General features: G+C 41.9%; 6 protein-coding genes across 9 annotated transcripts; 2 read left to right on the top strand and 4 right to left on the bottom strand.

Annotated features, from left to right (window-relative positions):
* Nucleotides 1-179: 179 nt before the first annotated feature.
* ftr86 (finTRIM family, member 86) lies at nucleotides 180-4,207 on the bottom strand. The gene is given in 11 exon segments (XM_085915878.1): nucleotides 180-582; nucleotides 781-983; nucleotides 1,081-1,146; nucleotides 1,205-1,255; nucleotides 1,411-1,458; nucleotides 1,529-1,618; nucleotides 1,687-1,849; nucleotides 1,919-2,152; nucleotides 2,368-2,463; nucleotides 2,548-3,111; nucleotides 4,087-4,207. Coding segments are annotated over 10 exon segments (1,797 nt in total). The 5' UTR covers nucleotides 3,058-3,111; nucleotides 4,087-4,207; the 3' UTR covers nucleotides 180-246.
* Nucleotides 3,512-6,574, top strand: nudt8 (nudix hydrolase 8). The gene is made up of 5 exons (XM_085915879.1): nucleotides 3,512-3,749; nucleotides 4,663-5,394; nucleotides 5,462-5,594; nucleotides 5,822-5,899; nucleotides 6,025-6,574. The coding sequence occupies exons 1-5, from the start codon at nucleotides 3,727-3,729 to the stop codon at nucleotides 6,217-6,219; spliced, it is 1,161 nt and encodes a 386-aa protein (XP_085772005.1). The 5' UTR covers nucleotides 3,512-3,726; the 3' UTR covers nucleotides 6,220-6,574.
* On the bottom strand, nucleotides 6,030-10,443 carry mfrp (membrane frizzled-related protein). Of its 2 annotated transcripts, XM_085915882.1 has the most exons (13): nucleotides 10,381-10,443; nucleotides 10,117-10,222; nucleotides 9,850-9,987; nucleotides 9,593-9,751; nucleotides 9,287-9,506; nucleotides 8,681-8,811; nucleotides 8,423-8,548; nucleotides 8,265-8,341; nucleotides 8,053-8,201; nucleotides 7,726-7,856; nucleotides 7,374-7,508; nucleotides 7,090-7,217; nucleotides 6,030-6,984 (listed from the first exon to the last, which is right to left on the bottom strand). In XM_085915882.1, exons 1-13 carry the CDS (start codon nucleotides 10,432-10,434, stop codon nucleotides 6,760-6,762), a joined length of 1,779 nt encoding a protein of 592 aa, XP_085772008.1. In that variant the 5' UTR covers nucleotides 10,435-10,443; the 3' UTR covers nucleotides 6,030-6,759. The 2 variants fall into 2 exon arrangements, with proteins under 2 accessions (XP_085772008.1, XP_085772007.1); XM_085915881.1 differs by having other exon boundaries at nucleotides 8,423-8,811; nucleotides 10,105-10,222; nucleotides 10,381-10,434.
* A 679-nt stretch (nucleotides 10,444-11,122) lies between these two features.
* On the bottom strand, nucleotides 11,123-12,510 carry LOC147054389 (uncharacterized). The gene is made up of 2 exons (XM_085915880.1): nucleotides 12,003-12,510; nucleotides 11,123-11,848 (listed from the first exon to the last, which is right to left on the bottom strand). The coding sequence occupies exons 1-2, from the start codon at nucleotides 12,403-12,405 to the stop codon at nucleotides 11,346-11,348; spliced, it is 906 nt and encodes a 301-aa protein (XP_085772006.1). The 5' UTR covers nucleotides 12,406-12,510; the 3' UTR covers nucleotides 11,123-11,345.
* Nucleotides 12,511-12,623: 113 nt separating this feature from the next.
* On the bottom strand, nucleotides 12,624-17,380 carry pnkp (polynucleotide kinase 3'-phosphatase). 2 transcript variants are annotated; one of them, XM_085915875.1, is made up of 18 exons: nucleotides 17,224-17,380; nucleotides 16,590-16,690; nucleotides 16,267-16,313; nucleotides 15,766-16,041; nucleotides 15,390-15,701; nucleotides 15,243-15,322; nucleotides 15,091-15,148; nucleotides 14,905-15,012; nucleotides 14,697-14,768; nucleotides 14,560-14,608; nucleotides 14,295-14,365; nucleotides 14,103-14,195; nucleotides 13,919-14,015; nucleotides 13,766-13,827; nucleotides 13,537-13,646; nucleotides 13,190-13,277; nucleotides 13,036-13,103; nucleotides 12,624-12,954 (listed from the first exon to the last, which is right to left on the bottom strand). In XM_085915875.1, exons 1-18 carry the CDS (start codon nucleotides 17,262-17,264, stop codon nucleotides 12,834-12,836), a joined length of 1,854 nt encoding a protein of 617 aa, XP_085772001.1. In that variant the 5' UTR covers nucleotides 17,265-17,380; the 3' UTR covers nucleotides 12,624-12,833. The 2 variants fall into 2 exon arrangements, with proteins under 2 accessions (XP_085772001.1, XP_085772003.1); XM_085915877.1 differs by lacking the exon at nucleotides 17,224-17,380 and having other exon boundaries at nucleotides 16,590-16,905.
* Nucleotides 16,626-22,851, top strand: LOC147054387 (TRPM8 channel-associated factor homolog). Of its 2 annotated transcripts, none has more exons than XM_085915874.1 (12): nucleotides 16,626-16,823; nucleotides 17,788-18,437; nucleotides 18,669-18,885; nucleotides 18,966-19,257; nucleotides 19,340-19,641; nucleotides 19,767-19,941; nucleotides 20,013-20,107; nucleotides 20,364-20,574; nucleotides 21,084-21,320; nucleotides 21,460-21,683; nucleotides 21,766-21,879; nucleotides 22,015-22,851. In XM_085915874.1, exons 2-12 carry the CDS (start codon nucleotides 17,803-17,805, stop codon nucleotides 22,255-22,257), a joined length of 2,745 nt encoding a protein of 914 aa, XP_085772000.1. In that variant the 5' UTR covers nucleotides 16,626-16,823; nucleotides 17,788-17,802; the 3' UTR covers nucleotides 22,258-22,851. The 2 variants fall into 2 exon arrangements, with proteins under 2 accessions (XP_085772000.1, XP_085771999.1); XM_085915873.1 differs by lacking the exon at nucleotides 16,626-16,823 and adding an exon at nucleotides 17,478-17,634.
* The last annotated feature ends 87 nt before the right edge of the window (nucleotides 22,852-22,938 follow it).

Below are 22,938 nucleotides of genomic sequence, written 5' to 3'. Positions count from 1 at the left end.
TCTTGCTTTGAATATCAAGCTCAGATTGCTGGTATGAAAAGTTAATAGAGGAAATGATTAATTAATTGGAAAAAATCTCAATTATTGTTTTTTTGACATTCGTATTTCTAGTACTTTTTCATTTAGTATATAATTGAGAGATCAGAATTAAAATAATAAAATCAAACATGTATGTGATGAATTGATTTATTTGAATGTTCATTTTTATTTGTGTTAATAATTAGGACACAATAGTACATTTAGATTTCAATCCAACTGGCAGATTTTTACAGTAGCACCAGCTCCACTCCAGAATCGGAACCCTGGGTACAGTGGACCACTGAACTGGGTCACATGTCTGTGGATGAGTTGAGCCTCGTTGTTGACGATCCGGTAAAAAGCCAAAATGCCCGCATGCTGGTCCAGATAGGTTCCAATCCGTCTGCCTTTGGGTGAACCCAGGAGTTTTTCTTGACTATTGTGCCAGAAGGAGAAACCGGTCCCAGACCAATACAAGCTCCAGGAAAGGGGATTGTGGCCCAAACGGCTTTTGTCATCTGAAGACTGGTGATCCATGTCCTTGGACGCCACCCCAATGGTAATCTAGATGGTGCAGAAGTAAACATTCAATTAAAAAAAAAAAAACATTCTTGCAGAAATTACAGAACAGCTATTCCTTGAAAAAAATAATTTAAAAAAATCAGGACTTGCTTAAAAAAAAAAAAAAAAAAAAAAAAAAATGCTGATGCAATTTTTTTCTGCACATCTTAATGAAAATATGAATAGAGGATTTTGGATCACCTTTGGGCCAGTCCACTCCACCTCCCAGTAGTACGGGCTACCTCCAAGTGGCTCTCTGCAGAGAAGCTGTCGCCAGTAGAGGAAGCGTTCCGGGTGGTCCACTGGATTCAGGTTCTCTGTCCGCAGTGTGGCTTTACGACCACCATCTGACAACTGTATGTGGCGATACACTGTGTTGGGGTCCATCGTGGGCTCGAAGCGAACTGGAAGGTGAAGGTACATTTTTAATCAAGACTCCAGAACCACTTCTTTGCAATATATATGTATTCTCTCTCTTATTCTTGAAAAGAGCTGACTCACATTTCAGCAATTCTTCCCTCATCATTGGTTCTGGACTTACAAGTCCCAATGTTGGAACATGAGGTGCTAAAGGAGAAGGTAAATGTATTAATTTTGAAAAGGATGTCAAAGCGTTTTTAGTCACCTTGAGGCTGACGGAGTGGTGGAGGTGGTGCTGAAGCTTCATTGGCAGACGCTGAATTAATAAAAAAACATCACAAATAGATAAAAGCCAGAAACATAACTCAACAATATCAATATTTAGCATGTGCTGAACTCTTAGTGCTGCAATAAAATGACATGATTCATATCTTGCTGCTCATATCATCAAGTATCTTCAATATCACGTACCTTGGGGTCGTGGCAAAGGTAAAGGTGCAGGATTAAGTGTCTCGTAAACTACAGGAATAAAAAAAAAATGGTTTATCGTGTAATCTTAAGAGAAACTTGGGTGGGTAATTTACACCACCTGTGCTTTGTACAGATGAAAAGCCATTGACTGGAATAATGTTGGGTGCTGTGGCACCTTCCGTTCTTGAGGTCACAGGGTCGTCATTCACTACGGAGATAAAAGTCCTCTTAATATCAAGCGCGGCATGACAGGAGGGAAGGTGGAAAACCACTGACCTAAAGTGACAAGTTTGGCAAGACTAGATTTGCAGAGCTCCTTAACCGACTCTCGTAGCTCCTTTAAAACCGAGCGAACATCTGCCGCCAGCTCTTCCTCTTTGTACAGAATTGATTCTTGTGTGCCGACTGGTGAATCTGCCATCTCCATTGCGAGGAAATGCTAAAGAAGGAAAATCGTTACACTGTGCAAATGATCAGTGAAGAGCATGCCGCTTGAAAATTCTCCGACCTTTAAGAAGCAGATATGGTCCTGCATGCCTGCCAGTTTACTTAGCTCCTCCCTCTTCCAGTGAAGCTGTACCATCTCCTGCTCAAGTCTGTGAATATGGCTCTCAATTTTGCTGCCTGAAGATCGCTCACGGGTGCCGAGAAGCTCACCGACTTGAGTGCCGGTGAGAGTGATCACGTTGACAAGATCGGAAAACAAATCTAGTCTCTCTTGCTGTAGAACCTGGATCAAAGCCTGCACAAATAGATGGAAAATGAGATAGAAAATAAATCAGTTTAATAATTTCATATGCTATTTATGTGCATGTTTAAGGCAATTTTGGCAGTTTTGGTCTTCCATACAAGTCAGCCATGTGAAGCAATGCACCACCAATGACCTCAGAGCGTGAAATAAGAGCAAACTAAGGATAGTAAATATGTCCTGAAATATATACATTATAATGAACATACCTTCTGTTGACGGGCAACATTCGGGAGTTCTTTTAGCATTTTCTCAGTCTCTTTGCCTCACCTTGCCACCTCCGCCTGCATCTGCGAGAGCTCTTCCTTATTAAAAAAAAAAAAGGTGCAAAAATCACATTAAATGCCATGCAGCCAGTATTTTTTTCAATTTCTTCAGTTTGCTCATACTTGTCTCTTCTTCCTCTCTTCTTCAGGTTTGACCACACGATGCCCTTTGTGTCCATGCTGACAACAGACCACACACACACATTCCCTGTCATGATGGCAAAACAGATCCAAGGGTTGATTATGTTCAGGGCAGGATCTGCCAGCCACACTGGGAAGCTGAGGATAGACACTCCCCTGCCGTGGTCCCATATCTGGAAGAATTTCCAGGTAGATAGGTTCTGACGGCAGAGCAGAAAAAACAGCTGCAGAGGGATTTTGCTTGAGACTGGTGGTCCTAAGTTTCTCCATAGCTTCCACAAGGAGTGTGCTCTTTGCCAGGGTAGGTCGAGGCTTGAAGATCTGCCTGCATTGGGGACAGCTGTATTGGCCCCTGCTGTTCCCTTTGTCCCAGTGACTCTGGATACAAGCCAAACAATAAGAATGTCCACAAGGTAGAGTTGCTGGATCTTTCAGGGTCTCCAAGCATACTGAGCAGACAAAAGTCGCCTCTTCGGACCAGGCTGAGGCCATGAGAGCGGGAAGTTTGCTATCCAAGGTCAGAAATGAGAGGAAACCATGTGTTGCCTAAGAGGAAGGAAAAACACAGTGTGTGTGTAAGGTTTAAAATGCCAAGTTGTGTGATTCACATGCTGCTTAGAAACTGCAGCAGGTTCGACTTTGGGTGAAACTGGTACAACCTGTTCTTGGGAGTTTCTGTTTAGAGGTGGTCATCTGATTTTGTTTTCTTACGTTCAATTGTTAGAGGGAAGAAACTAAATGTTAATCTGGGTACAATATTCCTTATTTTAGTGTCATTAGTGCAATGAATTAATTGTATTGCGTTGAATGCACATGCTTTGGCGATGACAATAATAATCAACTCATGGAAATTGGTTAAGAAATAAAAAAGTTATGACTTAACATCAATGCAAATGCATTGACTTTGAGTGGAATGCTGCCCTTTCCAACATGGCCGCTCCATCGACACGTCGGTTAGCCATTCATTCTTTTATTAAATTTCTTACATCAGCGTGGAAAATGTTGGTTTCATTTTATTATCCATGCTTGAACGTCATTATTCCATTCTCTTCCCAACTTCAATATGTTGTAAAACAAGTTTTGCGTCATGACTGCGCAATGATGGCAACAGTGACGATCTTGAAGCTACGTTGCGCATCACAACTAATGGCAGCTGTGTAGATGCCTTGGATTCAACTTTCAAGGTGAGTTTCATCTAAATAAATCCGACTTTGTGCAAGCGTATGGTTATTTCTCACGGTCCAACATTACGTGTCTTATTGTAACCATGTAACCTTACATTTCGTAACTACAGATTCGCATTATGCTAATGCATTATTCAGCTAGTTGACGTGAACGGGGACGCCAGATTAGTAAACATTACATTTATTTATATCAGCAATCGTACTAGCATGATTGGCTAGTAATCCATCCACAGACATGGACGCGGACAATTCCGCACTTTATGCACGAATTGCATGTATTTTCTGGTTGTGTAAAAGGCAACTAGCAAGCTGCTAGCAGCCGGAGAGTTTTACCTACCTGTTCGGGCAGACATGCAATCAGTCTAGTTGCAGTTGCTTGAAAGTTGCTAGACGTTCATTTTGTCTTTTATAGCATTCTTAGACTTGCCGTAGTTTGCTCTTGACTTGACCCGTGCAAATAAAAATGGTAAAAGTACTCACACTCCATACTTAATATAGAAGTAAAGTTACTTGTGCTGAAATGACGAATGATTGTTCAAGTTTACTGAAGTAAAAGTTAAAAAGTTTAACTTCATTTGACTTCTCTATATTTATGTTAGGCGCAGATGTTGAAAAAAGCTTGAACTGTATTGAAAAAGTAAGAATGCAAAAATGCAGATAGAAAAAGTTGCCATATTCTGAGAGGAGAGGATGTCAGATTACCACATTTATATTACCGTATTGGCCCGAATATAAGTCGAGGTTTTTTTCATCGATATAAAATTAAAAAAGGGGGATTGTCTTACAAAGGAGTCTAGACAAAGGCTTTTTTTGTCAAACGGGGTCATCTTATATTCGAGCCAATACGGTAATAGTTGTATTGAGTGGACTTCATCTTTACTAACCAATTTGTGTTTTAACCTCTTTTTTATAGAATGTTTCGGGGCTCACAGCGGGTGATCAGCTCATGTCTGTTAAGGTCACATCTGCAACTGAATGAGTCCATCTGTACCCGCGCTGGATGGTATTTGAATGAATGGAGGCGTGAAGGCATCTTTGGAAGAAGGACATATTCGTCTCTCTCTACAGAGACTGGAGCCTGTCCAACAAAGTATTCTCTTTTTAACTCACAATGTGACAGCAAACTAAGTCAAGAGGCCTCATTACATAACCTAAAATCCACAGATCCTGCTAAGTCTCCTTCAAAGCACAACAAAGCTGTGAACGTTCAGGACAGTTTATCAAACGCAACTTGCCGTCTACCTCGGAGAAGATCTCAAGATATTTGTCATCCTTTGCACAATTTAAACAATACAACAAACTATCGCCATTTTTGCTCCAGACAGAAGACTGTCAGCTCTTTGCAGTGGTTAGAAAATGTCCGCACTAGAGCACAAGCCTATAGCCTCTCTTCTCACCAAACCAGAGCAGTTCATGGAGTCTGGAGTGAGTGTCTTACTCCAGAAAATGAAAACAGGTGTCGACAGAACCTGGCGCCCAATTTGAAGATGTATAATGTGGAGAAGGGCAATAAAGCTCAAAGCCAAGGAAAGAATCGGGGAGCTTGGGCGTCCATTTTGGCGTTGCTCTGCAGTGTCGAGGGAGAACCAGCATTTCTCTTCACGCTGCGCTCCAGCACGTTGAAGGGGCACAGGGGGGACGTCAGGTTAGTAGCTGCATGTGGCAAATATTCTGCACATTTTGTTGAGTCCTCATTTCCACATCTGGTGTAGCTTTGCTGGAGGAAAGAGTGATCCATCAGATGGTGATGTGGTGGTCACTGCGCTGAGGGAGGCCCGGGAAGAGCTTGGCATTCACGTACCGACAGAAAGTGTTTGGGGTGTCCTCAAGCCACTCAGGGACAGGGTAAGACTTTCTTTCACTCGAGTGTGTGTAAACCAGTGATGGGAAAATGAAACTTGAAATTCAGAGAGTGCCCTCTAGAGGATTCAAAAAAATACAACAACTGCTTCATGAAGCAAATTCAAAGAAACATTTGTAAACGGCCCGGGTTACGAAACACACTTGCGTGCACACAGTTTACGATGATGCTTTGTCATGTGACTTGAACTTGTCATTTGGCCTTTATTTAGTCAGGGATGATGGTAGCTCCTGTGCTTGCTAACGTAGGCCCGCTTGAGGAGTTGTCCTTCAAACCAAATCCTGCTGAGGTAAAGAACCTGGTCTCCTGTACAATATAATTTGCCTAAAAGTGTTTTTTTAACTATCTTCTAATTTAAGCGGGACTTCTGATGATAGCAACATTCAAGCCATTGTCTTTCTCTTTGGTTCTCAGGTAGAGGAGATTTTTACTTTGTCTTTATCCCATTTGTGCGACCCACAAAACCGTGGGTACACGCACTTCCGCAGAGGGGACAGATACAGCTACACGATGCCGGTCTTTCGTAACGGGAAGCACCGCGTATGGGGCCTGACCGCCGTTGCCTTAGACCAGTCACTCAAACTTCTTGTCCCATCACATCTACAGTGAAGCACAATCATCGTGTGTCTCTGAGTTTATATTTTTAAAAATGTGCAGTCAAGCTTCAACTTTTTCTGCACATTTTTTACTTGTTCCTTTGATTGAAGTCAACCAATTTGCTATGATAAAACACATCTTCTGACTGACTGAATGGAATGAATTGATGAAATGAGTTCCCATAAGTTAACAAGACAATTGTGAAATCCATGAGTTCATGATATTTATTATTACATTTATCACGTTTTTACCTCACTCAAAATCAAACCTTGTACTGTTTAAGACTGAACATATTATATTATGTCACAACGTGGTATGTTCAAGGACAGATGCATTAAACATCACTTGTGTAAATTTGCTTTCTGTCGTTTTTGTTCCTTGTACCTTGACAAGGCAATAAAGGAAATAGTACCAAGTGGAATACTGGAAATGTCTTGCAGCTGATATATTTAATTTTTTAGAGGAATTTGGATCATGTAACTTTTGAATCTTTGCCCAAATGACTTTTACTCATATTGCTTTTAGTGCTTTACTTTTGAACTTTTGCAGTGATCAAGGCACCGAGCACTCGAAGGGGTCCTGTGTGTCGGGCAGGAGGTGACAGTTGAAGGGCCAGCTAAAGGAGAAAAGATCCATGGCTTGGCTACACTGCTGCTCGGCCGAGGAGCAGACAGAGCGACAGGGCTGCAGGACGCCTCCATGAGGGTTACACTGTGGCAAGAACATCCCGCAAACAAGTTTGCGCAATGGCTCGAAGCAGGCGAGCTCCATCAGAACCTTTGGCAAGATCATAGAGGAAAGAAATGCAGATGTGATACAATTTAAAACAAGTCTTAACTCGTATGTCCAAGGTGGATCCTCATCTAACAAAATTTATTCTACCCTGTACTGTCGCAGAAGAGTAGTAGCTTCTCGCTGATCGGCGATGGAGAGCCAAATGTTGGGGAATGAGGTGAGGTTGTAGCTAAGACCCTGACACATCTCCACCTCTATCAACTCACACGGGGAAGCTGGTGACATTAGGAAAATAGCATCATTCAATTAAGGATAGAATGACCTTTGCTCAAAACAATACCAAAAAGGTCAAGGCCCATATTTTTGATGACAGAAACATCTGCAATTATTTTCTTGACAGTCGCCATAGAAACAACATTGCATTTACTCACTGAAGGGAGGATAAGTGGAGTTGGCGCAATCTCGTTCATCTGCTCCATCAGGGCAGTCGTACCAGCCATCGCACAACCATTGCGGGTGAAGACACTCGCCGCTACTGCAGGCAAACTGCCTTGGACCGCATGTCCCTTTAACAAACAAGTCACAAATTGAATTAGTCAATTAATTCATCAAATGACTGGCGTGAATTTTGCAATTTAGGACAGTTGGGCATGTGCCGTGAAGTTTAGAGAACATCAAATTGAGTTCATCTGTAAATCTAAATTTAATTTTATCCAGTGATGCATTGTATATAAAAAAATAACTTTTGTGACAATATGTCTTATTATAAGAGGAACAACTCACTATCCAGCAGCGATATGGACTGATAGGTTGCGTTAAAGCCGCTGTCAGCCACTCCCTCGTCGGCTACAAACAGCACAGTCATGTGCTGGCCGGATGAGGTCAGGTCAGGTGGGAGGGTGGTTCCACAAAACCTGACACAGAAAAAGAAACCTTTAGTGATCAACTGAAAGAGAAATGGCAAGCCAGCAAAATATCTCAGGTCCAACATTAGCATCCTCATGCTAATACAATGTGTGGCAATCTGGCTCCCTCTAGTGGTACAGCATATAATTACTGAATTGAAAATGTACTAAAATATTCCAATATTAAAACCACAATATGTCTTACCTTCCCAGAACTCTTCCAGCGTCACTGTTGCTGCCGTCATGCACCTCCACATAATCAAAGTCACACACATCCTGAGTCTCCAGGCTGAAGTTTCTGAAGCGCAGCGTGATGACGTGACCCTCCTCAACAGAGATGTGCCATACGCAAAACTAAGAAGATAGAACGGTTTGTTAATGGGGGGGTAACCAGTACAAACATTGTTATAAATGTACCTGCTGCTGAGGGTATGGCCTGGGGTGGTTTGGACTTGCCAGAAAGCCGTACGGCCCATTTTTCTGCCCGCCGCATTCTGTCAAGGAACAGCAAAAAAAAAAGAGATAATTAAGGAATCTCTGTGACATCAATTTTGAAGGAGATCCCATTCTCTCACCGCTGTGTTTACGGCTGCAGTTAGCTTCGTCTTTTCGGTCATGGCAATTTGGATGACCGTCGCACACCGACACAGGCAGCAGACAGCGACCATTGTCGCACATGAACTCGTCTCTGGAACAACTTTCTGAGAAACAAGCACACGGGGGCACATTACAAGGACAGATATGACACATGAGCATGTTGTATACGGATGGGCAGGTAGACAAATGAAATGATGTTTCCTTTCGTTTGTCATCCATGCACACAAACCACTGACTGTGTCCAGGCAGCAAGGCCTTGTACTGAGCTGAAAAGCCATTGCCTGCAATGCTGCCATCAGAGTGGAAAGTCACCCATACTGTGCTGCTGTTTGTGTTGACTGTTGGTGGCGCCACTGCGCCACAAAATCTACAAGAGGGACACATCGAGAACACAAGTCAGTTTTATATGCTGCATATTCAAATATTTTAGGGAGGGATGACTTAAATATTGGAGGGGGCCGCAATTTGCCAAAATTAACATTAAGTTGCAAGTCATTATGTGCATTTTTTTTTCCCCACAGATATCAACTCACTTAAAATTTTAATGTCATGGAGTTACTGTTTGCCATACCATTGCAAATGTAGCATAGGGGAAACCCTGTTAGTGCAACTAAGCCATGTCTGCCCTCTAGTGGTAAATGGTGATATTACAATTTAAAACTACAGATTATTTTTTTTTCAATATTAGTTTTTGTTTTCACGGTTACCCAACACACCAATATCGAATGTTTATTAGTATTAGGGCTGACCTATTGGTGATGAAGCATAACAAACATGCAAAAAATAATCAGTATGTGAATTCTACTGAATTGCATACGTGTTAACTATGATGGTCCACTAACCTTGTGACCACAGAGCTGTCTTCTACATGCTCCTGTACCTCCACCCAGTCAAACAAACAGGGAGAGGGACCCTCAACACTCAGAAAGGTCACATGGATTTGAATTAATTGAGGGGGCGTGGCTTGGATCACCCACACACACAAGGTGTTGGGAGGATAGGAGCCCGGGTAGTTTGGTGAGTTGAAAAAACCTTCGGAATCGGTCAAAAATCCACCACAACCTGAAAGGAAGGAAAGCTATCTGCTCCGTAACCAAAAAAGGTATCAGCTTTGAAGAGACGTTAGCGGGGAAATATATTTGTCCTACGTGTTTCAGTCGTAGGGATGCTGGCAGGGTGGAGTACTGGCACACTGTCCAGCTGGCTTCTGTTTGGAGGAATTGATGGTAATTCCCCACCTCCTGCACTCAACGAGTCCGAAGGGCTGGTGGACAACAGTTGCTCCTCAACCTCCTGACCTTTCATCTCTTTATCCATAACGGAATGTAAAAAAAAAAAAAAAGAATAGAACAAATCAGAAGTATATTACAATACGTTTGTAATTGGCAAAGGAGCAGACACTCACGTGTGAGGATGAGGGCCAGTGTCAGACCAAGAGCCGCAACCAGGAGCAGGGCAGCGACAGAGACCACTACCTTCCCCCAACAACAACCTGCACCCCGGAAAGGGAGAACACACACCACGAAAAGACCCCAGCCTCGACCTGAATGTTTACACACAAACACGGTAAGTCATTTGAAATAATCTACTCTCGGTTCAAATTTTGCATGCAGAAATCATCTGGATATTTGTGCGCTAGTTTTTTTTTTTTTTTTTTTACTTGCAAAGCTACTAGTTGGTGGTTTGATGGGCTCAGGGGTAATTGAGGTCATTCCGAATCCCTCCACATGCTCTTCTCGTTCTCCTTCCAACTCAAAGGCAGGATTGCAAAACACACTCTGGACAAAGTATGATAGGGAAAATCTACAATTTATATCTGAGGTAAAGTAATAGCAGCAAGAAAAGGTTAGGCGAATAACGTCGGGAATTTCAGAACAATTATAGCAATTATCTTGTCAAAGCAATCAGCGTCACCATCATGGTTGACCTTTCTCACCTTGTATATGTCCGAAGCGTCCGAGTCAATGACTACTCGAGTGAGATCCGACATCTTTGGTCCGCTGCTGTTCTGTTAGCGAACCCATTAGAAAAGGTAAAAGAATGAATCCAAATGGAGAGCTCCCGTGACGAGAGTCCTCGTGTGCATCAGAACAGCACAAAGTTGGCCATCCATCAACAAGCTCCAGGTAGAAATATTACATACGTAAAAACCTCCATAATAAACCCACTTCTTGTGGTTTGTTGTGTGAAAGCTTCTCATACACTTTTTAAAACTCTTTTCCAAAGCCAAGTCAGCTGAGAGGACTAAGCCCTGAAAGGGGGGGGGGGGGGCACGGAAAGGTGGGGACCCTGGTTAAAGTCCAATAATCCCTGATTTTTGAAGATAACCTGTTTTATTCACAGGCAAGTTTCAATAAAATATCCAACAGATTTGGGTAGAAGCATTTGTCCCAAAATAACTTTTTAAAAACTTTTTGGTCACCAAAATGATTTGGGAGAAATATTTTAATGGCACCCCTTCAGTATTGCAATTTAACAAGGGATTATATTTCCAATATCCCCTTTGCATGTATTGTGTGTGTGTGTGTGTGTGTGTGTGTGTGTGTGTGTGTGTGTGTGTGTGTGTGTGTGTGTGTGTGTGTGTGTGTGTGTGTGTGTGTGTTGGTCGAATAGGTTATACTTGGGCTAAAATAAAGGCAAACTCATGAATTAATATGACAATGTATTTATCTTTGAGTTACTACAGTAACTAACCAAACACTGCGACTTGCAGTTTTTAAAAATTCACAATGACAATATACACAAAATTCAAAAGTACAAGTGTGACATAACATGTCAGTCAAACAATAACAGATTACAATACAAATAAATCAATGATTTGATCATTTTTCCATGAAACAATATGGAAATATTCTTCAGCACTTCATTTATCCAGACACAATATGAATAATTGCGATGCATTTATGTCCTTTTCGTCGAAACGGTTTCATCCATCAAAGCTTTCCGTTTCCGCAGATTACGCTGAGGTTCACACGGGAGTATTTCGCTTTCACCTCCTTCTTCTCCACGCCGTCCCTCTTCATTTCCCGATAGTTCGGTGGAGGGGTCACTTGAACAGAATGTCCTCTGAGTTCCTACTGCCCGTACGCCTTCTTCCATCACTCTTGTCAGGACACTGATGGCCGTGGTGAGGTCGGATACGGCGCTGACCAGTTGCCTGGTATGCGTAACGATGGCCTGCGTGTCCCGTCGGGATGCACGCATAACAGACGACACGACTCTGACCTCTTTTACAATGGACTGTAAACCATGTTGAAGAGCTGCAGACTGATTTTTCTGCAGCTGTAGCAACTCCTTGTCTATGTCCTCATAAGATGACTTCTTCTGAGGCTCTGGACAGACGTCTGTTAGTGACTTTGGTTGACTTGATTGCGGTGCTGATTCTGGAGCTTCTAATGCAGTCACTGATAAAAACAGAATTGCTGGTTTGAAGAATCACAAGGAACATTGGGAATACAAATTCCACCCTATGTCGTTTTAAGTAGTGACTGCACAAAATGAACATTTGTGTGCAACAACCAAAAATATGTGCAGCACAAAATATTGACGTGGGCCTACCTTTGGGTTCAGTTTTTGGTTCAAGGATGTCAAATTCTTCTATGTCAATGTTCTCATCGCAGAAGGTCATCTGCAACTGTTCCAAAATCGCAGAGAGAGGTATGTCTTGCGCCGCTGATCCCCCGACTGTTTTATTAGCAGCTGATTTATTCTTAGCCATTTTTTCTTTTGTTCTTCTTCGAATATCTTGCCATCTTTTCTTAACCTCATCTGGGGTTCTACTTGTTTTACCCACAGCATTGACTTTCTTACAGATTGTCTCCCATATTGCGTTTCTTCTGTTTATATTTAGATTTCTTTCCTGCAATTCACCAATGTGCTTGTTTGCTTCTTCCACTAACACTGCCAACTCCATTACTTCAAACTTCATTTTGCGTTTGCGGTTCTCTCCCACATTTTCCATGCTGAAAACAATCAGATGGCGCAAATCCGAAAAAAGAGGAAAGGTAAAGCTACAGACATCGGTGTCGATAACTTGGATCCCAACACCAGGCTCGTTCTTTTTCTTCGTAGATTGTTTTCCGTATTCCTTTTTTATAGCGCCCCTTTTGTTGTGGCGCGTCATTGCACCACTACTACATTGTTATTGTCAAAGTGATATAAAATCTTTTACTGCCAGGTTCTAAAATATTCTTTTTATTGGAGAAATGATTAACTACAACATGCAGATGTTCATTGAGCACATTTTATACACAGCTTTATGTACAATCATGTAAAAAGGAAAATCATCTTTATACACTCGTGTTTTGCTTTTTGGCACAGTCTCACCATTCACATATGAACTATTTAGAATCAATATTCATTCGTTGTTCATAAATGTGATGAGCGCCATCAGCCTTCAGTGAACTGTCGAAATAAGACTTCTGATTGGTTGTCTTTAAAGTCAGGGACAAAGTGGATGCTGAGAATCTCGGAGAATCCCTCAGAGAGAGCGGGTGCCACAAAGTGCTTTCTGCTCATCGAGAGAAAGCAAGCAAGACAGAGTCGTTAGAAAGGATTCACATGCTGTTTCATGTAATCTGGAGTTACTCACTTATAGCTTTGGAAAATCATCTCATTGACTTTGGCATGTTTGCTGTCTGAGGGCGCCATCTCGCGGAACTGGCAACAACAGTAAAAATGCATTATGAAAATCGAATCGTTTATTCAACAGAACACACGTGACGGCATGGAACGGTGAATCATACTCTATTGTTGTGTTTGGCTTGTTCCAGGGTGGCTGAAAATTGAAAACAGCGACAGGGCACACCCGCTGCCTTGGCCACATCCACATAACTAGAAAAAAAACCAGAGCTTACATAAACAATATAATTCATTCAACCGTAGCATCCAGTCAAAACAGTAGTATGATGCAGAAGCCAATATAAAAGACAAATATTATGTCCATCAATATGCAGGAACAAAGGATAGTTAAGTCAGAGCACTCCTTTTTTTTTTTTTTTTCATTTTAACCGCTTAGCATCACACGAAGCTCTCATCTAGAAGTATCGCTAACTATATACCGGTAATAAAAGAAAGATATTTTATGGGGTACCGTTTGCGAGACTCTGGGTCAGGGTTGGTGTTGTCTACGGCAACGCTGCGACCCTCCTTCAGAGCACGCTCACATGCTGCCACACAGCTTTGCCATGAACCCAGCGTGTCCTGAAGGCAACACCAAAAATTTACCACATTTAAATGTTCCACCTTAACAACTGTATAGATGGGATAAATAGGATTTAGATAATAAAGAAAATTTTGCGTTGGTCACACTGATGACTCACCCTGTTGACGTATGCGTAACCTTTTGGGATAATATGGGTGTGAAAGAATGTGGATTTGCCCGCTGCATAAAACAAAAAGACAAAAGATTTGGAGGACGCCATTGAGTTGATACAGGAACAACACAAAGAAAAACACTCGCAGCATTTACATACAAGCGGGGAAACCCACGGCCACAATGACTTCTGTCTTGCTAGCAGTGAGAGACGCAGACGGCGGGTCGTATAGCCTGGCGCTGGAGTCCAGTTTTCTCTGGAATTCAGATTTTAATTTAATTAAAAAAAAGAAATCTAGAAAATGTGGATAGTGTGGTATATGCACAACATATTTTCCACTCACAGGGTCAAATTGTGGAAGATTGTAAGAGGCGGTCTTCCAACCCAGGAAGTACTCCTCTGGAGTGTGGAACATTAGGCCGAGATTCAGAGCAAACTGCAGACATTAAAAATACACGAAACCAATTGTTTATATTTGACCACCTGTGCATGAATTATTTAAAAAAAAAACATCCAGAGTACAAAGAGGGCTAACCAGTCGGTCACTGCAGGAGAAGTCCTTCTTCTTCTTGCCTGGAGCCCAGTTCTCAGGTCTGCCTGCAGCATCTTTCGGGTATTATCAGACAGTTAAAGGTAATGGCAAAACCAATTTGAAATGTTAAGTTAAGCAGGGTTGAATGTAACTAATAAATGAATCCAAATTAGGTTTAAAATCAAGTAATCCTTCACGGTAACTGTAGCGACAATGGTGATGAAATGATACATATCGTAACGCATTCAGACTTTCCGCACAAACTCACCTCCGACATAAAAACTTTGCGCATTGTCCACAGGAACACCATCATTGGTCTATTTGGGAAAGACACAAAAATAAATTAATAATAAAAAAAAAAAAGCACAACGTCCACCACATGCTATGGAGTCCACCTAAGCGTACCTTTTCACACAAATGATTCCACATTCCCACAGCAGGTTTCCTGTAGATTCCTGGACCAGCTGCCACAAACACCTGTGAAACAGACAACAGTCCACACGTCAGCATTCAGACAACTGATTGTACTTTTTAGATTCAATAGGATAATTGATTTTTTTTAAAAATGACGACATCCCCAGTGTGTGTATATTGTTAGTTCCACCATTCAAACCTGCACGGGCAGCTGCAGTGTGGCGAGGATGTCCTCCACTTTCGATTTGAAGACTTCTGGTCTCAGTTTTCCTCGTGCGATCCCCATCTGGTTGGTAAAAAACACAACCTAGACGAACCAAACCGACATATCATGTGATTGAATTAGGCTTGTCTTTAGCTAATATCCTCGTTTTGCTCGTCCCACCTTGTATCCTTTCTTGATCAAGCTGGTCAGCCGAGGTTGAATTTCAGAGTAGAGGATCCTGTTAATGATATCCAAAAATGAGACAAAACCTCTTCCATTTGTGAAGGTACATAAATCATTTGGATTTGGGGGCTTCAGGGAAACTGACATACTTCCAATCATCGGGTGCAGTGGGAAAGACTTTGCCTGATTTTGTGGTGATGATGCAACCATCAATGTCAAACCCAGCGATCTGGAGATGAAGACTCATGAATGAATAAAATGTTTTTTCAGTTTGGCAAAATTCAACCGGTGCCCACCTTGTCACTCCCTCTGACCCCTGCAGCAGTATAAAGCATGAGGTTGCCAATTTGCTGCCAAGAGTTCTTTAGACAGGCCCTGGAAGAAGAAGATGCAGGCTGTGTTTCTGTTTCTGCTGGGCTCCGGTTCCGTTTCTCACTGATGGCTGTCTCTGCCAACTCCTGGAGTTGCCTGAGCTTTTCTTCTGCTCGTTTCTCATTCTCATCTTCACTCGCCTCCTCGTTGTTCCATTCACTAGAGGCTTCCTCATCCCCTCGGTGACGCTTTGCATCAAGATGTCCTCTCTCTGGGCTAAGCGGCCTTTTTAAGGACTAGAAATTGGATGAAAATCACAAGTCTGCAGCTAAAATACAGCTAAAAAATAAATGACTTTACCTTTACGGGAGAGGAAGGAAAGAAATCCTTTATAGTGCGCTTAGGTGGACTCCATGGTGATCCTTTTTCATTCCCATTCTTCCCACCTTTTGTTTTGTTTGAATTGTTGAGTTCTCTTTGGACCGCACCAGAAGTAGGTCGTGATGAGCTCGAGGTGAAGCACACTTTGAATGGATATTGCTGGTTGACCAAGTACAGGGTGCCACCGTGACTGAGTTTACCAGATTGGCAACGGCCAAGCTTCTCACCCTCCAAGAAACTGGGATTGGGACCCAGCTGGGGAAGAGTAAAAATATTTATGTTATGGATTTTATACGGTTATCAAAAACATGCAGGGTAGATCAAGGCAATAGAATCAAATGTATTACCATTTATTTAGACATAATGACACCTGAGGCAACGATAAATATGAACTGCTGCAAGACGTGGGGATAAAAAGCGACAACTGTTTCCAAAACAGGATGGGCGCTTGACCCTAGTTTAAAAGGTTTGTTTTCCTACCTGAGTGACAACCACATCCTGGTCTGCAAAGCAAGCCACCACCTTCACTAAAAAAACACATGACTGTCACAATTGCACAAAATCACACAAACACACACGTGCAAAAAAGAAAAACGATGACATTTTCAAATCGTGCAGACTATTGCAAGTTTGGGAAATTGCTTGACAAAAATAAACACACTTGCAGTCAATATTTCATGCTGTTTTGAGTATTGATCATCGGGGGGTATTTGAATTAACAATTAAAGATAGGAAATGCAACAGATTATCTATTTGAAGAGAGATTTGGCGAAAGCTTATGAACGCGTGAGTGTTAAATTTACCCTGATGTCTTGAACACTTCTTGTCGACCACTCCGGTGTCGGGACCTCGACCCAGCACCACGGCTCGTCCATCCTCCAAAAGGACCTGAGCGCCGGATGAACTAATCAAAACACACGACATTTCAGCAACACAGTCTCGAAGTCAAGTCGTGATGATCTGAACGACAACGTTTTTATTTTCACTTGAAACGGTGATTTGTTTTGATCAAAACTTGAGTCGTATGGGTAACACTTGTGAGTATCAAAGGTCCTTCTGATAATAAGACCACCCGGAAACGTGGTGAGTTGTATAGTTCCGACCACGCCAAACGTTTCTGCAAGCCCAAGAATACAAATAAAATATTTAGAGAATGCAGACATGTTTTTTTTTCTTTTTTACTGGACTTTCTTACTATAACCTCTATTTTTATCAAGTGACATCAACATTGCGGATTCTCTTTTGTTTTTAACTGCGCATACGTTTTCACTTCCGTTGTATCGCACTCTTAAATATGACTGACTGCATAACTTTCGATTTCATGAGGAAAACAGGAGAAACAGTACAATAGAAATCAATTAACTTAGTAAGCTGATGTAGGAAAGTCACTAGTTTGGAGTAGTTCCTCTTTTTTTGTGCAAATTTCGAGCGCTTTACCTTGGAGCGCAGGGTGACGGGACGACATCAAAATACAACATTTGTCCGATGTACCTTATTTGACACGATTATGTGATAGTAATGAACTGTTTTTAATCCGTGCATAATTTAACCAAACTAGTGTGACGTCCCTTGGACGACCTTGCTTTATTTATCTTGTGTGGCTTGCATTAAAATGAGACTGGATCATCAAGTTTACCAGGGCGTATCCCTTGAAGAGAAATGATAAAAATGAAAGTCTATCCAAAGATAGACATGTAATGGCACATCCAATAGTGTTTGTTCCTGGTCTTTGTCAAAAGCCTCTGAGTGGGTTATGCTCACTTGACACCCCGCCTCTATTGTACTACCGCACTAGAGTATAATTACAGTGCGCACTATCAGTTCCTCGACTTCGACTGCAAGTTGCAGGTAAATTTGTGACTTTGTGGTAAAGTGCGGATTTTGCTATCACTAGGTAGAGAATGCTTCATGATTCTGGTTGATGGGATGTAATGTGTAACTAATCTATGATATATATTTTTTTTTTAAATAATACTTGTCTGTTTTTGAAATAAATTGCAGGATTCATTTTATGCCATGGCGACCCAAAAAAGTCATAATGAGGCAGCCTTCTTGTCCTTGATGAGAGACTTAAAAGAAGTGGACCTCCGTGGCTCTCATGTTCCCAGTGCCCTGTTGCTGACTGGAGAACATGCATTTCCTTTAGTCATAAACAGCCAAGGTCAGGTGCTGATGGCTGCCTCTCGGTACGGCTCTGGAAGAATTGTGGTCCTGGGACATGAAGGGTACCTGACAAAATTAACCGATCTGGTGGAAAATGCCGTCCTTTGGCTGAGAGGAGATGGCAACCCGTCGGTGGGGGTCAACAAGAATGTTAAAGAAGTGGCTGATAATCTCAACAAATCCAGTATCCCAAACAAAGTTGTTGAGGCATTCAAAAAGAGTTTGGATCTTGGTGTGTATGTAACAGACGCCTACAGCGTAACTACAGACGGGAAGGACCTGGTGGCATTTCTGAAAAACGGTGGAGGGGTGTTGATTGGAGGGCATGGATGGAGTTGGGCCTCAGACCACCCAAAGGAGAACACGCTGCTTGGGTTTGGAGGGAATAAAGTGTCTGCTGTGACCGGTATCTACTTCTCTCAACATTTTGCTGAAGCTGAATTGGTGCCCGTCTACCCTCAGATTCCAGCTTCTTGGATGCGCGTAGTGTATGTAAATTCTAATATCTTAGATGCGGTGTCGACTACATGTCTAGATTAACGCTGTTACTAAAAGTATTTTTTATATTTTACACCACTCTAGAGGTTTACCAGGGATTGTCAAATGATCCTTGACCTTTATTACTTACCTTTGTCATTGAAATAGTAGAGGTCAATGTCAGGAACATTCATTTGTTGTTCTTCTTGTGTGCTTTAAACCCGTTGGTTCTTAAATTGCAGATTGGACAAAGAGTTTGAGGACGACTTGGAATTCTTACTTCAGGGGATATCTGAGTTTGACATTACGGGCAACACGATTGCTTCGGAGATTCTAGTTCACGGACGGCTCGCCTTCCCAATCGGAATGACAGAAGATGCACGGCCCTTTCTGGCAGCCTCCTATTATGGCCTTGGACGTGTTATAGTTGTGAGTCACGAAGGATATTTGGAACGAGAGGTAACGTTCATGAAAAACAGAATTAGGTATTGTGTCATTTTAAATGTGTCATGTGAGGAACACACTTTTTTTCATCACAGGAACTGGCTCCATTTTGGACCAATGCTATTCACTGGTTGGATGGAGGGCGACACGGGACTGTTGGCATCCTGCAACATAAAGCCCTCACCAATCTCAAGAAATCTGGGTTCAAGTGTGAGAAGAGCGACTTCAGGAACGACCTGAGTGTATTTGTTTGTTCCGCATACAGTGACAAACATGCACAAGAGATTCAAAACTTTGTGGCTGAGGGAGGAGGTCTACTGATTGGTGGCCATGCTTGGTACTGGGCACAGTCGAACAAAGACCAAAACCCCTTGACAGAATTCTCAGGTATTATATTCTACCACAAAACTGCTGAAGTTTTTTTTTTCCAGCTTCCTGGTATCCAAATTGACACGGATTGTATTTGCAGGGAACAAGATCCTGAACAAAATGGGCTTGAGCCTATTGCCTGACACCATTCAGGGTGGTCTTTTCAAAGTCTCTGTGCCAAGCCAGATTGGGAAAGACACCTACCACTTCTGCCACTTTCTAGAACGCTTTGTCACTCACATAACAGAGGAAGAGGAACTTACCGATAATGAGGAACAATACCTTAAAAGATTTGGCAAGGACTGTAGTGCCTTCTTGAAAATGGAAGCCCATGATCGCTGTTCATACGCTCAAGTCCTGTCCAGCCTTTTGCACGTCCTGAAGAAATCAGGCCTCCCTCAGGTAGATCAGTGGACCAATCAGATCTTTGATTGCCGTTTTATATAATACATACATACTCACATACTGTAAGCGGATAACCCCTTCAAGCACTACTATATTTAACCACCACTTCAATTTTTTCTTAGGTGTGTGACACCTGCCCAGTGAGTAGCCCCAAAGAGCATCTCCTGCTCAACATGGGCCCCGAGGTTTACAAGGTTTGCCCCAATCCTGACAGCCTGTTGCCTTACCTCATCAAGGAGAAACCCGTGTTGCCTGTTGTTTATAATTACAGGATCCCATTGAATGTCAACACAGCAGGTAAGGCTTTTTTTTTTTCCCAGCATTTGAAGGTTTTACCCATATATTGTGTGTTTCTATTTATGCATCAGAACGTGAAGAGTGGATCAGTACTGGGCTCTATCTTTCTCATGGTATGAAGACCTACATAGCGATTCCTGAACAGATGGTCAACAAGGGATGGAAGGTATGTCACAAATAAACAAATCCAAATGATTATTATTCGGAATTATTCTGTTCCTGCTGCATTGCTTTCGATGGCACGGTGTCAAATCACTTTACCTAAAAAAAAAAATTGCATGTTATGTTTATGCCCCGCCCCTCACCCAAAGATAAACTCCCACTCAAGCTTGATCATGACAATCATTACAATGGATGTTTTTACATAAACAAAGAATTTGAACCTAATATTGTCTGCACGTATCTTTTCTATTCCGCCACAGGTCCAAATTGGTTGTCAAACAGACTATCTTAAGCATGAGGAACTGAAGAGAGCACCCAGTGTTCACGCGCAATTTCCCATTGAGACTGAGATGATCCAGGTGTGGAACTTGTGGGGAGGTCTCATCTACTTGGTGGCCCCACCTAAAACCCAAGTGGGAGGGGTAGAGGTCATAGTGCAGGTAGCTGTGCCAGCACCTTATTATAAATCTGGTGAGGATGATGATTTTATTTTTTGTGTCCTTTCTGCAGTTAATAAAATGTCTCATAATATAATTTGTAGTCTAAATAGAGAAAACATGATACGTGGCCATCTCCATAAAATGGCATTGAAAAATATATTTTCTATATTTGGAGCCTAAAAATACACTGTTGTGTTAAATATTCTCATTACCATGTACGATAAATGTTCAACTGTGAGGATAAAAACAATTCAAATGGAAAACAAAGTGTGCCTCACCAGCTATTGGCCTGGCATGTGCAGTCAAGCCCTGTAATTGTTTATACCCGGCGGGTATGAATTAATTTGGGGCTTAACTCTGTCTATTTGTAGCAAGTGTAAGCCAACAATGAAGCCCAAAATAATTCACACCCATGTGGTATAAACAATTTCGGGCTTGACTGTACTTTATACAGTTTACAGTCGCTTCTGCAAATCCTTAAGCCATAGTTACGTAACCCATAAGGTAGTTTTCAAATCTGTATCCCTCTTCTCTTTTCAGGTGTGACAACATTAGCCAATTGGGCCATGCTGCAAACAGCTCCTTCCCCTTGGGCAGAGTTGGAGTTTGAAAATATCATACTCACAGTACCATCAGATGTCATCAGGAATCTGGATCGACCAGATTTGCTGGCAGCTTTCTGGGACGCGATCATGAAAGGCATTGCTGACTTAGCCGCCAAGCCGCACAAGTTCCCTCGCAAAGAACGCTTCGTTGCTGATGTGCAGATTTCTTATGGTATGTATGTACTGTATGAATGCCAAAGAGTCTATACAAAACATCACTATAGAACTATCAAAAAAATATTTTGGGGGGAATAACAACTGATGAGTGAATTCAGAAATCATGGAGAGTTATTATTTGTATCACTCTTCAGGTTGGATGCACGCCGGATACCCCATCATGGTACACAAGGTCTCGGCTGATGCACTGGTCAATTTTGAGCTCGCCAAGACTAACGGCCTATGGGGGCCGATCCACGAGCTTGGTCACAACCAGCAGCGAGATCCCTGGGAGTTCCGGCCACACACTACAGAGTGCACGTGCAACATTTGGTCGGTGTACATCAATGAGGAGGTGTTAGGGATCAGCAGGGAAAAGGTCAAGTCATTTGTCTTGTTTGACTGGGCCCTATTTTAGGATGATATTGTTTTAAATTGACAACATTGGTTTTTCAATATAGGCTCATGGAGATGTCACCGCAGAAAAGAGAAAGAAACGATTGGAGAAATTTGTAGAAGGAGGCAGGCAACTCAGCACATGGGAGGTGTGGGTGGCTCTTGAAACATATTTGCAGGTGAGAGACAAGATTTAGAGACCTGAGTACATTCCTAAAGAATAAAAAAGCCTACGTGACTGTGAAGCCTTAACACACTTGTTTGAGCTGAAATGAAACTGATGCAGATGAATGACACATGCCCCTTTCACCTAGCTCCAGGAAAGATTTGGCTGGGATGCCTTCAAGAAGGTGTTTGCTACGTACCTCAAAATGACCGAATATCCAAAGGACAACAACGGCAAGATGAATCTGTATGCGGAGACTTTCTCCAAAACTGTGGGGATGAACTTGTGTGGATTCTTTAAGGCATGGAGCTGGCCAATAGAGAAAGCTACAGAGGGAAAAGTAGCCAACCTTCCAACCTGGGTGGACCACCCAATGGTCCAGTTTGGTTGAATGAGCTACGTTGTCAAATGTGTCAAGATCTATGCTTGGCCTTCATTAAGGTGACTCTTTTCAATATATTTTGCCAATACTCCCAGTGAAATAAACACACTGGGGAATTTCATCCCTTTCTCACAGATTAATTTTTTTATCATTTGGGTGAAGAAAAAAAAAACTTTGAAACTTAGGTTTTATAAAACACTTAAGGGTGATGGTACAATTGCAAATAACCTTTTCGGGTTTTCAATATATTTGTATGTACATGTGCCTAATCTGGGCTGTCAATGGAAAACTGGCCAATAAGCATTTACATGTATTACATTTACATAAACCTTTGCTTCTTAATTTTAGAAGTACAAAATGGATGGGTGTAAATTTGTATGATAGTGTTTGCACAATTTTAAATGTTAGCTTGCTGAATGTCCACCAACAAACAAGCACAGTATAACATTAAGTTGTTGAAATAACAAAAAGAAATGTGTCAGCTTTGTGTGACTCTGAACAATATAAATGGTAAATAAATTGGATGGTTATTGCATGGCATCTGAAATGAAATTCTATTCAGGTTAATTTGCAAGAAAAAAATGGTAACGGTGTGCATATTTAACTTAATTAAATGACATGACAAATTATTTAAAGGTCAAAACAGTCAGTCATTTGCTGCCGCAGGTGTCGCTATAATTACTTAAAAGA

The sequence above is a fragment of the Syngnathus leptorhynchus genome, chromosome 7 (assembly GCF_054491065.1).
Source record: "Syngnathus leptorhynchus isolate UIUO chromosome 7, UIUO_Slep, whole genome shotgun sequence".
NCBI classification, from domain to species: Eukaryota; Metazoa; Chordata; class Actinopteri; order Syngnathiformes; family Syngnathidae; genus Syngnathus; species Syngnathus leptorhynchus.
The sequence above is the reverse complement of the archived record's forward strand: the minus strand, read 5'-3'. Positions and strand labels throughout refer to the sequence as shown.

What these genes read in the sequence shown, in the direction of transcription:
- LOC147054389 (XM_085915880.1), bottom strand. Translation starts at nt 12,405, where the DNA reads ATGGAAAATGTGGGAGAGAACCGCAAACGCAAAATGAAGTTTGAAGTA. An exon ending in ACCAAAAACTGAACCCAAAG is followed by an intron (nt 11,849 to 12,002) that starts GTAGGCCCACGT and finishes TGTTTTTATCAG; the next exon opens with TGACTGCATTAGAAGCTCCA.
- LOC147054387 (XM_085915874.1), top strand. Translation starts at nt 17,803, where the DNA reads ATGGCGACCCAAAAAAGTCATAATGAGGCAGCCTTCTTGTCCTTGATG. An exon ending in GCTTCTTGGATGCGCGTAGT is followed by an intron (nt 18,438 to 18,668) that starts GTATGTAAATTC and finishes CTTAAATTGCAG; the next exon opens with ATTGGACAAAGAGTTTGAGG. An exon ending in AGAAATCAGGCCTCCCTCAG is followed by an intron (nt 19,642 to 19,766) that starts GTAGATCAGTGG and finishes ATTTTTTCTTAG; the next exon opens with GTGTGTGACACCTGCCCAGT.
- pnkp (XM_085915875.1), bottom strand. Translation starts at nt 17,264, where the DNA reads ATGTTGTATTTTGATGTCGTCCCGTCACCCTGCGCTCCAAG. An exon ending in CCGTCACCCTGCGCTCCAAG is followed by an intron (nt 16,691 to 17,223) that starts GTAAAGCGCTCG and finishes TGTTTTGATTAG; the next exon opens with TTCATCCGGCGCTCAGGTCC. An exon ending in GTTACGCATACGTCAACAGG is followed by an intron (nt 13,647 to 13,765) that starts GTGAGTCATCAG and finishes TGTTGCCTTCAG; the next exon opens with GACACGCTGGGTTCATGGCA.
- mfrp (XM_085915881.1), bottom strand. Translation starts at nt 10,434, where the DNA reads ATGTCGGATCTCACTCGAGTAGTCATTGACTCGGACGCTTCGGACATA. An exon ending in GACAGCTCTGTGGTCACAAG is followed by an intron (nt 8,812 to 9,286) that starts GTTAGTGGACCA and finishes TCCCTCTTGTAG; the next exon opens with ATTTTGTGGCGCAGTGGCGC. An exon ending in GGCCATACCCTCAGCAGCAG is followed by an intron (nt 8,202 to 8,264) that starts GTACATTTATAA and finishes CTATCTTCTTAG; the next exon opens with TTTTGCGTATGGCACATCTC.
- nudt8 (XM_085915879.1), top strand. Translation starts at nt 3,727, where the DNA reads ATGCCTTGGATTCAACTTTCAAG. An exon ending in CCTTGGATTCAACTTTCAAG is followed by an intron (nt 3,750 to 4,662) that starts GTGAGTTTCATC and finishes TCTTTTTTATAG; the next exon opens with AATGTTTCGGGGCTCACAGC. An exon ending in TCAAACCAAATCCTGCTGAG is followed by an intron (nt 5,900 to 6,024) that starts GTAAAGAACCTG and finishes TTTGGTTCTCAG; the next exon opens with GTAGAGGAGATTTTTACTTT.